The sequence below is a fragment of the Triturus cristatus genome, chromosome 2_1, assembly GCF_964204655.1.
Source record: "Triturus cristatus chromosome 2_1, aTriCri1.1, whole genome shotgun sequence".
NCBI classification, from domain to species: domain Eukaryota; kingdom Metazoa; phylum Chordata; class Amphibia; order Caudata; family Salamandridae; genus Triturus; species Triturus cristatus.
Genome location: NC_140581.1, coordinates 395,068,636 through 395,085,167, shown reverse-complemented (window position 1 = coordinate 395,085,167; position 16,532 = coordinate 395,068,636). Strand labels below are relative to the sequence as shown.

General features: G+C 46.9%; 1 protein-coding gene across 1 annotated transcript in view; it reads left to right on the top strand.

The window, feature by feature from the left end:
- Positions 1-16,532, top strand: part of DIMT1 (DIM1 rRNA methyltransferase and ribosome maturation factor) — a 177,012-nt gene that overhangs the window by 84,476 nt on the left and 76,004 nt on the right. The window contains exons 5-6 of the mRNA XM_085631601.1: positions 8,078-8,171; positions 8,269-8,318. Of these exons, the coding sequence (XP_085487727.1) occupies positions 8,078-8,171; positions 8,269-8,318 (144 nt within the window). The remainder of the gene's footprint in view (positions 1-8,077; positions 8,172-8,268; positions 8,319-16,532) is intronic.

The window sequence follows — 16,532 nt, the reverse complement described above, 5'->3', positions numbered from 1 at the left end:
GCGGGTGAAGACACAAAGACTACATGGAGATCGTCATTAACCCCACAAAAAATACTCTCAGAAAGCTGCATCTTTAGAGGTTGGGGGAGAAGCATCACTCCTTATACCGAGCCTGGCTACCCCGCCATGTTAAGCCCAGAGCACACAAACGCTGCACAAGCAGATCCAGAAAGAACTGCAACATCAGCGCTCAAAGGAGCAGTGGGGCACTCGCCAACTAATAAAGAGCATATTCAAGACAATAGCAGAAGTCACCTGGATCCTGTTAAGCTACTACCTTGGTAAAAGGACCTGAGATGGACCTCTAAGGAGAATAAACAATCAATTAAAACAATTGACAATACAGCCACCAACCACCAACAATCAGTGCCAATAGCTTCCTAAGGATATGCTCATGGAACATTAACGGTCTGGCCACCAAAATGTCAGACACGGATTTTGCCACCTATCAAAGGACATTTGACATCATAGCACTACAAGAAACCTGGCTTATAAATCCACCGCACCTTTAAGGATATCTGCGTTATTTCACCCAGCCCTCGGGGGGGGGGGCAAAATACGGTCACCTCCAGGGCAGTTTCAACCAGTGTGCTGTTCGTGAGATTTCCCGCTGCTTCTTCCTCTCTTTGGAGGTTATTAATGTTGCAGTTGAAAAGTTTTGTATCCTCTTTCACATCCTTCATGGAATGCCTTGTTGTTTCTACGCCTGGCGTTTCTCTGATGTCGTTTTGATTAGATACCATTTCGACGTGTATGTTATGATTGTGTCTCCCTTCCGGTGTAGTTGGGGTTTATTGAATTGTCTGGTTTTGACCTGATGTTGGCCTAAAAAGGTGCAAGAAGCCTTCCTGATTTGAGCTCGGTTTTTGGTTTCGACCGTTCCTTCTTTGGGCACTTCTTTGCCTTGCATTTGTTTTATTGTCCTATTGTTGGCTCAGTGGGGGACTGGCAGGTTGGTTAAGTTTTGTTGCTTTTTTGCGACCCTCTTTTATTGCATTGTTATGTTTAGGTGCAGTCTCGGTGGAGTGGGTCTCTTCTTTCTGGATTGTGGCCTGATATATTACCATGGTTTCTTGAGTCTCTAATAGGTTTGTCTTCTGGAGGCAGCGTGTTCGGGCGTTGGGATGCTCTTTTGAGTTGTGTGCACAGGTTGCTCAGCATGGAGGGGAGGGAAGCTAGTTTGTCAACAACAGGGCCACATCCCCAGCTTGGATTATTGGCTTGTGTATGGTCCTGTGTGTTTTGAAGAAAAGTGTTTAAAGCACCCAGCTTCCTGTCAATAGCTACCACAAAAACTTTTGAGGTATTCAGTAAGGTTAGCTGCATGTCCGTTTTATCCGATTGGTATTGAAGGGCCTCCAACAGGATTTGCACTGTTTTTAGCAGGCTTGTCCAGGCACTTCCAGGGTCTGATTTGTGCACATCCTCAGATGGTCCTCCTGGTCCTGTGTCTGTGGTTGGTTTGTCCGCCGCGTGGGTCTCGCCTGCTTCGTGGTGCCCCTCTGCTTTTGGCTTTCCTGGAGAATCACTTTGATGTTTAGCTGGCGAGTCCCGAGTGAAGGTCGCCAGGAGGCCCTCCCATTCTTCCATGCCGAACTGAAGTCCAAACCTGCACTACCAACGAGCAGCTTGGATAGAGAACACCAAACACCACCACCAACCAAATCAGAGAGGACACAAAGACTTGAGCCCGAGCATCCAGAACAGCTCTCCTACCTTGGCATGGACTGAATCTAGGATCCAGTCCTGGAGTTACAAAAGTAATCCTGAAAGTAATCTATTGCAAATAACTTGAAACTTCCTTTGAACTCAATGCATTATTGTGTTTTAAATTGTGTTGCCTATTGCAACAACTTGTAACTATCTACAACAGCCAATTGCATATTGCAAAAGTATTTACCTAAAGCATCTCATTCTGAGAAAGTATATTTTAATACCTATTGTTGGTTCTAAAATAAAACAAGCATATATTTTTTTATATATATAAACCATTGGCCTAGAGTTCAGTTATTGAGTGTGTGAAACCATTTGCTGACTGAGTGTGTGCAACAAAATGCTTTACACTGTCCTCTGATACTGCCTTACTGCTTGACCAAGCTACCACTTTAGAGAGTAAGGTTATATCTAACTTTAACCTCTGCCAAACCTCTGGGGACTGTGGACTCTGTACACACTGTACCTATTTGGGAACAGTATATACAGAGCCACTTTCTCACACGCGGTGGCTAGTGAAGCTTCATGTTAGCCAATGAGACCCCTGGCCTCACTACAGTGAAAATAGCAATTATGTGTTTTTAACTATCAGGGTATGTTATACTATATTAATCACCCTAGCTGGTTTGCTACCATTGCCTTCCCTAGGGATGGATTATTAAAAATAAAAGGGAACAATTTGACCTGTCAAAAGGCGTGTATTTTGCTTTGTGGAATGGGCAGTGGCACTTCAGTGGTGGCACAGTCAAGTGCTGCAGTCCACTATGACATTTAGATTACTAGCCCTGGGTACGTCTTGTACTATATACTAGGGACTTACCTGCAAAATAAAATAGCCAATCAGGTATTAGCCAATTGTACTCTTCCTTTGGGGGTTTGGAGTACATGCCCTTGGGCCTGGTCATCAGGGCTCAGTGCTCTGCAGTGAGGTAAAGCCAGTAACATCAGACCAAAAATGTGGCTGGGGAGAGGTGAGCATGCAAAAAGAGGTACATCCTACACCCGCCATAAACACTTCTGTAAGCCATTTAGTGAGAACTTTTACGATCCTCTAACCTTACCACATGCATTTTGCGACAAATGTTTGCAAAATATGGCTCACGTTGCATAGCCATAATGCAACTTGCACAGTTTCAAGGTAAACAAGTATTGGCATAGCCAATAGGTCTCGCCTTTGGGACCATATAAGTGTTTAGTCATGCAGCACATTATCCATCACATTATGGGAGAGAATGTAGCCTTACGGCTAGAGCGGTCAACCTCGAAGCTGAGGAACCGGGTTCGAGTCTCGGCAACGACGCTCAACATCCTGTGACATGGGGCAAATCACTTCATCTCCCTGTGCCTAACAAAAAGAAATGAATGTGTCCTTGTGTAACGGAACTGGTGCTATGTAAAGCGCTCTCATTCCCAATATTTTCGGGTCTACTTCGCGCTATATAAAACTCTTTAAAAAAAAAAAAAGACAACAAAGTTTGCCCTGTGTGTCCCTATGATGTTAAGCATTTCTGTTTATCCGAGGCGTAGGGTTTAAAGGATACTGTAACCATCATGTGAACACAGCCCAAGACTACCAAACAAGTTTCAGTCTTAAAGTCTGTGTTCCCACAAGGGACTATGTGTTGGTATTGGTTGCCCTCTGCTCTGGATGGTTCTGTGCTGGAGTGTAGCGCGAAATGCAATGGGTTTTGCATTTGCGAGAGTTAGAGCTATTGGCGTTATAAATGTTAATGTTTTTTACTTATGTGTTTTGAATTGTGGATGTATGTGGTGTGTAGTGGAATGATGTGGTATGGTGTGCAATGGAATCGTGGATAGTAATTATGTTGTATGTAGTGTACTGGAATTATGTGGAGTGGGACTGTATGTTATGGAGAGTAATTATGTGGTATGGTATTTTGTGGTTTGGAGTGTTATGTAATGGAGTTTAATTATGTGGTGTGCTGTTGAATTTTGTGATGTGGAATTGTGGTGTGGATGTATGTATGTGGTGTGTTATGTTTTTCTGTTATTGATTTGTATTATGTGGGTTCTTGTTGAAGTATGTGGTGTGGGATGGAAACGTGTTGAGTTGATTTGTGTTGCGTGGAAGTGTGTGGCTTTGAGTGAAAGTATGCTGATTGGAATTAGGTGGCATGGCGTGGAATGTATTTATGTGGATTGTTGCTATGTGGTATTGATTGGTTTTATGTGGGCTGTATTTATGTGGTAGAGAGTTATTACATAGGGGTGAATTAAGTTGTGCTGAGTGGCATGCATAGTGTAATTTTGCTGTGTGGTTTTGAATTGTGTGCTGGTGAATTGTGTGGTGTTGTGTGTTACGGTAACCATCAAGTTATAACGAAGAAAGGGTGGGTTTGAAAGAAGAATATGGGGAGGAAGGGTGGAAGAGATGTCGGAAGAGAGTAAAAGAAGGTAGGGGGTTAGGGTGGATTTGAGGGAAGGAGGTAGGGTGGAAGAGATAGTGTAAGAGATGAAAAGGGAGGAAAGAAGAGAGGAAGGGAGAGAGGAGGGTGAAGGAAGAAAATGAATGCTTCTGTGAGAGAACGGAAGGCATTTGTGAACGAGAAAGAGAGGTAGCATGAGAGGAAGAGAGTTGGGTAGAGGTGATGTAAGTAATGAAGAGAAGGGAAAGTAAGGAAGTGTGAAAGGAGTGAAGGAAAGGAAGGAGAATGGAAGGGAATGAAGCAACTGTAAGGAAGGCATACCTGATGGAAGGAAGGACATAAGACAATAGAGCATGTACGCAGTGGAGAAGAATGAAAGAGAAAAGAGGACTGAATTAAAGAAAGGCAAGAAGGGAGTGAAGTCAGAAGGAGGCCAGAAATGCTTTGCAAAGTATGTGCTTGATGGAAAGAGGCAAGTGGGAACTTTAGAGCCTTTCTCTTGATTTATGAAGATGGGTGGAAATAAGGATGTGCAGAATGGGAGAACAAGACAGGGAAGGCTTGTTGGGTACTTTAGAAGTGGATAAAGCGAAGCCAGGGATTGTGGGGGAAGGGGAAAATGGAACAAAATAAAGACTAAAGGAAGATTAGAGTGATGTCCAAAACCCTGGAGAGAAAAAGACAACATGGAAAGGTGTTAATTGGAAGGCAAATGGAGAGCACTGCAAAGGAGACAGGAGCTGTCTCTACTTTCCTAATCAGTACATTTACCTGCAGAGCCCAAACCTGAAGCGAGAGATATGGTGGAAGGAAGAGATGAAGAGTGGCCTGGTGACTACTCTAATGTACTTATTGTTTGGGCATACAAGTAGGAGAGTTATTGGGAGGCACCCCCCTAATGTGGCGCAGAGCTACGCTTGACCTTCTGTCTCTGAAACGTGGATGAAAGTTCTTATTGACTAACTCAATGACACAAATGTTGTTGACTTCCCAAGCACTGAAAACTGACTCCATAAAGTCTAAGAACTGAACCTTATAGACCTTCATTTACACTGCACACAGATCTCTCCAGTCCATACACACAACTCTGGCTATCTCACACCACCCCCAAACCTGAGAACTCTCAAGCTCGCCTCCTCTCACCTACAACGCACACCTGTGAGACACTCCGCACCGTCGACTACCAGTTCACATTGTCTCTATGAGATATGGCAGCATCTGCCTCTTTATTTCATTTTAAAAATCTGTGCTTGTTGAGTAAAATCACCGTCCCCCAAGGGGTAAACCATTATTTGCTGGTGATCTGCTTGCCCTGTTCATGTTTGTTCACTTTGTAAATAAATTCCAGTTTAACTCGCGGCCTGACATTTAAAGAGCCAGCTGCAGCTCTTGAAGATTAACCGGCAGTACAGGGAAGAGTGCAAAAGCCATAGTTATGGCGGGTAGGACTTTTCTTTATAAAGTATTTTTATTTAGCATTTTTTTATTGACCAACTCTACGCATCACACAAATACTGGATTCTCAAGTGCTGCAGTTTCATAGCTTGCGTTGTTAGCAGAGCAGATACTGAAGGAGGACAGGGACTGTTGACAATTTTAGAGCATTACAGACACAGTAGTGCCAGTGTTTTTTATTCGGTTTTATAAAGTACTCAAATGTGTACCCCAATACTATGTAAATAGCAGGGACCGTAGGTGCCCTGCATTATGCTCGTTTGTCAGCCAGGAGGCGAGAGACATCTGCAAATGGTAGTGTAATGTAACTTTTAGTTAAATTGGTCAGCACATACAATTCAAAAGGAATTTGTGTCATTTTAAAGCTCCCATTTACTTTTCAGAAGGAGCCAGAGTTCCTTTGAGGTTAGTCTTGTTTCTAAAAAGCATGACGCAGGTAGTTACACGCAGCAACCCGAGCAGCATATGGGATACATAAGAATCCTTTGCCCACTTGAAATGCTAACCATCAAAATCAACAGTCATTAAATGATAGTGGTCCCCCATATTGTGTCGCATGGCCATATATAACAACAACAAAAACATACACAGTCACCCTCCTCTCTCCGAGGGCCATCTACTCCTTTCATGCGGGATGGACAGATATGAGCATAAATTATTCACAACAAAAATCACAAGCAGAGAAAAGAACAGTGATGGCTTGTTGTGTAATATTCTGAGTATGACCGCTTGCTGCACCAGCAATTACGAAAAGATATAGTGTCAAAAAAGTAACGGAGCTCAAACATGAGCTGTAAAGTAAATGGTGCGCGCGCTTGGGAGAGCAGTCTTCACTTTTCAAGCACTGCACTCGTGGCGCGCCGCTGCTCGCTTCCGCAAGGTGGATGCCGCCACAAGCACAAGTGAAGTGCTTGAAAAGTGAAGACCGATGACTAAAGGCCCTCCTAGAGCAATGCATGCGCGCTGCCGAGGTGAGACCAAAAAAAAATACCCTAAGTGACAGCCAAGAAACAATCCATGAGGGAAAGAAAAAAATCCATTGATGTGACGTGCAGTGTAGATACCCAGTAGAGAGAGCATGTTAGCTACCAACAGAGTCAAAAGCAGCAGAAGGATCACAACCACCTATTTCAACTCTCATTAGATCTTTAGCCTGAAAAACTTTGAGTCAATGGCTATACCAGGTTTACACATTTACCTCATGTCTTTTAACATCTAAGGAGGTAAAAACCACCTCCTTAGAGACTACATCAAGTTACTGGATCATCAAATGGACCTAAAACTTGATATTACTTACAACATCTCATTGACTTGCTCCACAGAAGCTAGGGGGCAGAAATTAAGATTATGATCAAAACCAAGTCTAGCACCAACCCTGAGGTCCTCTACTTCATCACCAAGTCTCTGCCCTTAGAACAACTCTGTATGCAAATATCTAGCGTCAGTCACAAACATATCCTTTACTGGGGTACGGAAACAAGTATGGCCATTGGCCACTCCTAGCTGTCAAAAAGATCAGCACTCTCAGAAATAATGAGCCAGCCTTGGAGGGCCCACATATTTGGGCTGAAATCTTGAGGCTCTTTAATGCCCCTCCTTTTCTTCTAACATCTTGCATCCAGGAAATCCCACCATATAATACTATTATTCCAATAATCTATTCAGGAGAAATGTGTGATTTACTTACAAGATCCTTGTTATGGGAATCCTCCACAATGCTCGAAGGGTTTACCCAGAAACTCAGTTCATCTTTCCTAGTCATTATTATTCCAAACAGATTCAGTGAATGTGACCATGCGGCACAGGATCCATTGTCATCGTGGCTTCTACCTGAAAGTGAAGTGACAACCAAGAAGATTTTTAAGCCGCTGATTGGTTTCTCCTTCACAGCCTTCAACTGTACTTTGCTCTAAAACGTAGAACCTCTTTATTACCACTAACTCAACTCAACGTGCCTTTTCCAGAAAACATGTATCTATTGTTCCAATAAACTCCACCCAATCTAGGCCTCCCTACTTCATTTCATTGTCCACAATATTCCAAGTAGCTCTGGGCTGCTGCTGGAGCTTATCCTAAATGGTTCATCGTAAACTCCAGCCCCTGTGGAGCATGTCTGGAGAAAACCTCTTGCAGACGTCCCTCTACCAGGGAATACTGGACTTTAATTCTGTGTTGAATTTCTTTAAATACTTTCACTATCAGTTACTGTTCAGTGATTTTTCTGATCACATATTATAGCAAATTGCACAGTTGTGTCAGAAGACTTGTCTACGAATTTGTGATGTTATCTGAAGTGCTCCTAGAAAGTTGAAAAGCTCTACCTGAATAAGTTGTGTGTCTGAGTAGGTGGCTAAATAAATACATTAATTTGTTATGATTTTTGAAAAGTTAAAATGACTATTTCTGTAATCATTACTTCTGCACAGGGTATGCCATTCCTTTCCATAACCGAGCACAGTATTTTTTACTAATGTCTTAGTTGGACGTGTAATAATATGTCGGTTTGTTTCTTCTTTCTTCAGTTCTGTGGCCAGCAAACTTCAAGTTATGGTTGGCGATGTGCTGAAATCAGACTTGCCGTTCTTTGATATCTGTGTGGCTAACTTGCCATACCAGGTAAAGTGTTAGAGTACCAATGTTCTAAAAAATGTAGCAATGATTTGTGGCACTTTTATTACATTAAACAAACATCTTGTGTTTTTAATCTTTTTAGATATCATCCCCTTTTGTTTTTAAGTTATTGCTGCATAGACCCTTTTTTAGGTAAGTAGTGCTTCGTTTAAATAACGTATCGTCTTATACTTTCAAGTTAAGACCAAGAGTTACTATAATCACTTTGTTTCGTTATTCCATTTGGAAAACATGATACTGCTGTATTACCTAAAGCCTATTGCAAATGCATAAAATGAAGAGAGCAGCATGTAAATAAACACAGGCTGAATAAGTGCTGGTGCTGCATGTGCTAGAAGCACCTCTTTTGCGATTGTTTGCCGGAATCGTAACCTTGGTCTGATGAAATCAGTTTAGTTGTCTTGCTCGTTAAGTTATGGCTAGTTCATTAATACAGACAGCGTCTGTGCCAGATAGGAACTGCCATCAGGGACCGAAGTATGTGTTCCAACTCTCATACACTGTGATACTTGTCATGCCTTCTGTCTGCTGATGTGATTGAGATGTGAACTTATAAGCGTGCTTTAATTTTACCTATGAACTTAGTGAAACCTCTGGGGCCTCAATCACATTGTTTTGATGGTTCTAGTATTAAAAGTCGATTCACTTTCTATTTTTCAAATAGGAAAGAACTACCATTGAAGGAGGTGGCTAAAAAAGTAATCGATTACTTTATGGCCAATAAAGCATAAAGCATTTTGAAAAAAACTAACGGAATAGTCAGTCGAAAAACTGAGGTTTCTGTGAGTTCTGTAATAAGAGTACAATTAATGTACTTAATATTTTTTGTGAAAAAGTACAGGCACACTATTCAAAAGCTTGATCATACTACACTGGATGGCAAGCCTGAGAAAAGGCAAAAAAGTTTTGATAGTCAAATGGGCCTGGTAATATAAAGACTGAACACAATGCAGAGCTTTATAAACTGCTATGCTCTATTTAAATTAAATAAAGTTACAGCTTTAAACAATTTTATTTTTTTCCAAGTACATAGCCTCCGTTTACAATGTTGAAAAATTGTACTGAATCCTTCACTGTTTTCTGTGATAGTGTATTTTCCTAAGATTTATAGACCTCCCGAAATAATTAAAAATATACCAACTGACTCTTAATTGGATGGAGCCAAAACAACTCAATTCTGTCACATGCTTGCTGCATCCCTGTAGTTATTGGGAGTAGCCGTTCTCATTTCAAATTAGGATATCTGTTACTCTTGTGCTCTGGTCAATGTAACTTAAGGCATTGGGGGCGTGGCTGGGGAAGATGCCCGCCAGGACGTAACTTGCAGAGCTCCTCTCCTGGCCAGTTAGCATCCTGCGTAATCCGTCACGATAGCCACCCGTGGAGTCCCTCCACTGATCGCTATACCTGCTGGGCTGGCAGCGGCTGCATTTGTGGAACTCTGGAGGGTTGGGGGGGACCTCCACAAAGCTGTGAGTGGACTGCTCCTGCCAGGTGGCCTAGAGGTGTTTGGGGCCTGCACTGTGTTCAGTGTAGTCTGGGCCTCTGAGGAGCGGTGAGATGCTTGCCATTGCCGCTTGCCAATGCTGATGAGCCTGCGCTGAGAAGACCCCTGATTGGTATGACAGGAACGGAGTGTTGGGGACAGGGACGCAGATACCAAAGGCATTCACGTGGTCTCCATTGTGGCTGGGCCGGACCTGAGACAGTGCAGTGCAGCGATGGGGGCCTGACTGGAGCCTGTGTCCCGCAATTGATGCTGATGGACGACTGCGATCAGAGGTTTAGGATTAGGGCTGCTGGTGCCTGTGAACACGGCAACTGAAAGGTCGGTGGTGCAGTTCTTTAATCCAATAGTGCCTAGGAAGTCGGAGGGGTGTTTCTCCCTCCAGCGGGTAATGCAGGCGCTTCTCACTCCCTGGTGTGCTCTATGTGGCAAACCCCTGTGGCGAGGACTGCAGCTGCTCTGTCACGTGGCTGCACGGTCTCTATTTCGGGAGACACAGCTGGTTTGTACCCAGCGGCGCAGGCGTTTGGGCTGAGGAGGCCGCAGTGCTACAGCGATATGAGTGAGCCAGGACCTATGTTCTGGGTGGCCAGTAACGGCTGTAGCCGCTGAGCACTATCGTGGGCCAATGTTACACTGGGGGTGTAGCTGGTGGTGGTGGGAGAGCTCATATCACTTGCATGTAGTCCTCTTCATTACAGCCTCTAGCGAGTTGGAACGTTGACCCCCGCTCTGAGGACCAGCGGCCTAAGGAATGCTGCAGGACCTATGTGCTGGGGTGTCGCATTAGGGTGTGACAGCACAGTCTTAATGTTTAGAGAAGCTGATGCCATTGGACTCTGCATTGGCTGTGATGCAGCCCTCTGCACGCTGATGTCTTGGGCCCTGTTGGTCGGACGGCTGGGGAAGGTGGCTTCCAAAAGTGAAATAATTAGGACACTGGAGATCGACTAGCGGCCCTGACGGCTACCACTCGTACAACTGAGACAGGTCCTTGAGCCCTGCATTATTTTGGGAAGATCTTCAGGCCTCCTTCCCTGGTGGCACTATGATTTGCGACGCCCTGAAATGAGGAGGGGTCCATTCAGGATCTGTGCGTCCTGCAGAGTTGAAGATAGGAAAGGATAGACCACAAAGAAGGGCCTGGCAAACAAAGATGGATCAATTCACAGATCGAGGGTCAAGTGCGATGACCTATCCCCTGCTGCACGACCCTGTGTAAACAGTGGGGGGCTGGCTGCAGGTAGTGGTGATGGTCGGATCCTGGCACCTGTCCGCCGTGGATCTGGACAATGGGCGGTGAGCTCCCGCCTCTCGCAGGTGGGAGGCAGCAACAAGGTGGTAGGGCTTCTACCTCCTCTCAAGTGGTGGTCTGGCAGAATGGCACCTTCGACTTGGAGCAACAAAGGTCAGAGAGGGAGGCGACGAAGGCTTTGGTAGAGGCAGCGATGCCCTCCAATTTGGATGACAGTACTGGTGATGTGGTTGAAGAGACCCCGGAGCTGGGGGAGAACTGATTTGATGCCTGGCTTTCCTGATATTGCTGGATTTATGTGTTGCTAACTAGAGCTATGGTCTGGCCCTTATGAGTGACTCACTGAGACCTTCCAATGACATGTGAGATGAGCTGCCACCTGCCGAGGTCTCATTGTGGTTGAATGCGAAATATGGCTACTGAGACTTGTAGACAAGTATTTGACTGTGGATGACTGGGTGGCATTTGCTGAGTATCACAGGAGGGGCAAAGTTCCACCCCCCTCCTCTTTATCTCCGGTGGCTGGTATTTGAAGACTTTTTCCTTTTGATTGTTTTGTTAGCGCAGAGTCTGTTTGATTAGAAGCATGTGGTGGTACATGGTGGTATGTATGATTTCTGAGAAAGAATGAAAGGCGGGGGTTGGGTTGTGCCCAGAGTCGGCTACTGTGGTTGAGGTCACTGGATGCTGCATCCCCACCCTCGATATTTCTGACTTTGAGGGTTGACTGCAGGTTAGCAAGGGTTGGAGGAGATTGAACTGTATAGTAGATTGAAAGGTTCTTTTGAGGCGGGGTTCAATGGAGCTATGCTATTTGGGAAGACAAGTGTTGGCATATGTTTACCTGGTGGGAGGGTTATGATGTTTGGGATTAGTTCTGTTTTGTTTTGCAGGGGTATAGTGGCAGGTGGGGTGGATTGAAGATGGGAAGGGGGCGGTTGAGCAAAAGCCCACTTTAAGGTGGTGACATGGAACATGCAGGAGCTCAATTCCTATGTCAAGAGATAAAGAGTCCAGATTATCTCTACCGGTAGGGAATACAGATCGCACTGCCGTGGGAGATGCATCTGATGGACAGTGAGGTTCAGAAGGTGCAGCAAAAATGGAGATGGCAGTTGTCCTCACCTACCTTTTCTAATTTGGATCGCCCCTCATGTTCCATTCAATTGTGTTTTAAAGTAGATATTGAGGGTAGATACCTGTTATATGGCACATTAGATGAGTGACCGGTGTGATTCTTGAACGTGCATGCACCCAATACGGATGATGGTGACTGATGTTGGGATCCACCTGCTATGGGCTGGGGACTTAGATTTTGTGGTGGATGGGGACAGTTATTACCCCCCTCATCCCCCCGAGACGAGGTATGAAGCCCAACATGTTGTCCACGCTGGTGGGGTGTGATGGAGCGCATGGGTTGTCTGGATACTTGATTCATTACTCACCCAGAACCCATAGAGTACACTTGCTATGCCCCAACTCATACCATATATAGCAGCCTAGATGGGTTCTTGTTGTCGGCGGATCTTGCCACCGAGGTAGTTGATGTCCAGATACTGGGCAGATTTCTCCATGACGATGCACTGCTGCTTTTGTAATGGGGAGGGTGAGGGGACAGACCCAGGGTGCCATTGTGGGGCTCTTGATGACACACGACTCAATGAGGAGCTTAGAGCAGTGACTAGTGGTTACTTTGAGACCAACTGGTCCACAACGGAACATAGGGGAGTGGAATGGGATGCACTAAAGGCAGTGACTCGTGGGGAGTGCCTGTCTTTTGTCAGCTGCACCAGGCGCCAGCTTGAAACACAACTAAATGATGAGGAGTGGCATTTTGCGGCCCTCCAGCGAGACCCCCCATTCTGGAAGAACGACGGGAGCACTGTTTTCAGTACAGAGATCAGTGGAGGAAACCTAGGATAGGTTAGACTGCCTGGTACGGCGTGATTACCGTCAATTACTTCATAGGGAGGGAGACAAGGCGGGGCAGCTCTTTGCATGGTTGCTTAAGAGAGAACGTCTGCCCCCAGTAATCCTCTTTCTAAAGCGACAGGATGGATCTATCTCGGGCTCACAGGCTGGCATTAATCTCCTCCTGCGGGATCACCTTACGTCTGTTTACAGTGAAGGGGGAATAGTTTGTTGATGGGGGCCGCAAGCTTCTTGGATAACCTTGCGCTTCCTCGCCTCATTGCTGCCCAGGTGGAGATTCTTGAGGGAGAGCTCCTGTTGGAGGAGTTGCAGTAAGCGATTTAGGATAATTCTCAATGCAGAGTGCTGGGCCCGGATGGACTCCCATTAGAGTACTATCAGGCATTCTCTGCACCCTGTCTACTGGAAACACTTCGTAAGGCGCTGAAAGCTACCCCAGGCTATGCGAGAGGCCCAAATAACTATGCTCCCAAAGCCAGGTAAAGATCTTTTCGATCCCGGATCGTACAGACCACTTTTGATATTGGGGGTGGGCAGTAGCACAGGCCCTCGTGAATAGGTTGCGCAGTGTGATGTGTCTCTTAGTGCATAGGGATCAATGTGGCTTCATACCTGGTAGGGGGGCCCACTTGAATCTGAGGAGTTTATTGCACGTGCTTCACTCCATCGCTGACGAGGAACTGGAGGCGATATTGGTCGCCTTAGATATCTTCGGGAGGTTCTCTGGAGAATGGGACTGGGCCAGGTGTTCTTCTCCTGGGTGCAGCAGCTTTATGCAGACCCGCTCATCTTAGTGCTATCAGGATGGGTTGTGTCGGAGAGCATTCCTATAGGGAGGAGCACTAGCCAGGGTTGCCCCCTCTCACAGCTCCTTTTGCAGTGTTTCCCTATATGTAGACAGCGCACTTATTTAGGTCACGCACCCAAAGAGATCTGTTGGGGCATTACTGCGAGTCATAACTGGATTCAGCGCTGCGTCTGGTCTAAAGGTTAATATTCCCCTTGGTGGCTCTGGTGCGTGTGCCCCTGGCCGACTTCCCAGTTACTGAGGTCTGGCGGGACAAAAATCATTTTCGTTACTTGGGAGTTCAGGTGGCTAACACCTCAGCAACCTTCTACCAACTTTATATGCAGTCTTGACTAATCTCGAAGAATCAATAACATTTGGGTTTGGGTTCCCCTATTGTTCATGGGCAGAGTTGCACTATGCATAATGGTTCTATTGCCCTGATGATTATGTGTGCTACAGAATGGCATGTATGCCTTCCCCAGACCTGCATTCGCAAAATTGAAATGTGTGGGCCGGTAAGATGAGAAGAGTTCGATTGGACATACTCAAATTGGATATCTATATGGGGGATATGGGGTTGCCGGATCTTCAATTGTATTATTTTGGGAGCCAACTAGAATGTGCAGCACTGTCGTGTGACGATGGACCGAAAGATGAGAAGACCCTGTTGTGGATGTGGGGGACGGCTGTGGATCTGCCCAGGTGCCTTATGCGGGGGTTCCATCTACACACCCCTTTATTGCCAAATAGGTGGCAGTGGCCTGAGAACAGTGACGCAGGTATTGCGCTGGGCGCCCTATGCTAGATTGCTGCCCCTCCCCTGTCTGCAGTCCTTTTGCATTGTCCAGTCTGTGATGGATATGTCAGTGTCAGTGTGGTCTGAGGAACGCTGCCTCAAGACTGGTGACCTGTACCTAAATTGGGCTTTCATTATGTACCACGAGCCACAGGACCTGTTTGGTCTTCACTGCAGCCAGTGTTTACAGTATTTGAAGGTGTCTTGCTCCTGTAGGAAAATATGGACTGCTTTTCCTGGGGAACCTGTAGAATCCCAGGCAATGCAGTTGATACTGGACCCAGGGTCTACTCGGGACGGAGCTCTTGTATTTACAGAGCCCTCAAAGGCTGTTGCCATACTGACTTGTCAGAGGCTCATGAAAGCCTTGACTATACAATTTTAGGAGACTTCAATATACACTTGGAGAAAAGTTCCGACCCCAAGGTAATCTCATTTAAAGATGAAATGGCAAACTTTGGGGGGGGCGCTAGAGGGCGCACAGCGGAATGGCTGCCTCTTGAGTCAGCTCCGCCGGACGGGAAAAACAAATGGCGCGAGAGGCATGATCTAGGGAGTGTTGCAGCCCGCAAATAACACGGAGCAGATCGGAAGGTGGGCTCCACAGATGGAGAGTGCGGGAGATGACCGAGTGTCCGGCTAGCCCCAGAAAAACGAAATTCTCCACACGGCGGTGGGCGCGAGCGACGGCTCCCAAGATGGCAGCGCCCGGGAGGACGTAGCCGAGAAGCTGCTGGCGGACGCCGTGACTGACTGAACGGCTGCCGGCCAAAAATACGCGTAAGGAGCGGCGTACCCCTGCATGCGGAGACCTGCCGTGAAAGCTCCGGTGAGTCGGATGAAACCGGAGAGACGCAAAATTGGCCCTGACTGGCACTGCAAGCCCCATGCTGGGACTACTGCCTGAGCTAAACGGGGGAACAAACTCGTTGCGTGTGGGGGTAGCGAGACGCCCGCCTGCCTGCCTACCCGATGCAGCGGTGAGGGCTGGATGTCTGGCTCCGGCACAATTGCATGACTGGGGGCAACTAGCAGTGGCGGCTGAGGCACTTCTGAAACGCCGGGTCCATGATGGAAGCTAGACCGGGATCTTTGGATCGCAAGGCTGCCATTACACGTGAATACCACTAATGCCATTGCAGTGCGAAGATGGCCGCCGTTGATGATGCACGATGAAATGCAGATAACCGGGTCCCTGCGACGCCGCTGAAACGCTGCAGCTGTGGGCGCAACGCAGATGGCCACGTGAAATTGCTACGCAGATAATACATGCTGGGAATCAGTCGGAAATTGGTGGAGCTGGGTGGCACCGGCGGAAAACGCGTGGTGGGAGACGACGAAACACTGAGGTGCAGGCGAGGGGTGACGCGAGGTGATGCGCACACGCTGTTCTGCTAAGCTGGTACACACCACAACTGCGGGGCGGACAGTGCAGCCCAATAATTCTACGAGCGTGACCTTCGGTGGCCGGCGAGGGATTCGGATGCGATGGGGAAGCCGGAAAAATCACAAACCAAACTGACATTTGAAACTAAGCGTCAGACCAAAGGCGCTACATCGCCACCAGACGAAGCAACGGACGTGGGAGAGCTGTCACCTTCGGGCATGGCGGAGGCGCTGAGGGCCATCCAGCAAAGTCTGCATGACATCCATGGCAAACTGGACACCATCACGCTGCGGGTCGACAACATGGCGGCCAAACTGGAGGGGCATGGCGAGCGACTGACGGAGGCGGAGACCCGGCTTGGAGCGGTAGAGGACGCCTCGCAAAACACAGCTCAAAAGTGTGCTGAGGCGGAAAGGCTGCTGGAGGCATTGAAAAATAAGACGGAGGATTTGGAAGCGCGATCGAGGCGAAATAACGTTAGAATTACGGGGGTCCCGGAGTCCACCAACACTGGCCGGATGGAAACATATGTTGAGGGGCTGATTAAGGACGTTGTGGGCGCAGAGCACTTGTCTCCACTGTTCCTGATTGAGCGCGCGCACAGGTCACTGGCCCCGAGGCCGAAGCCAGGGGCACCCCCGCGCCCTATAGTCGCCAGGGTCCTCAACTACAGGGACCG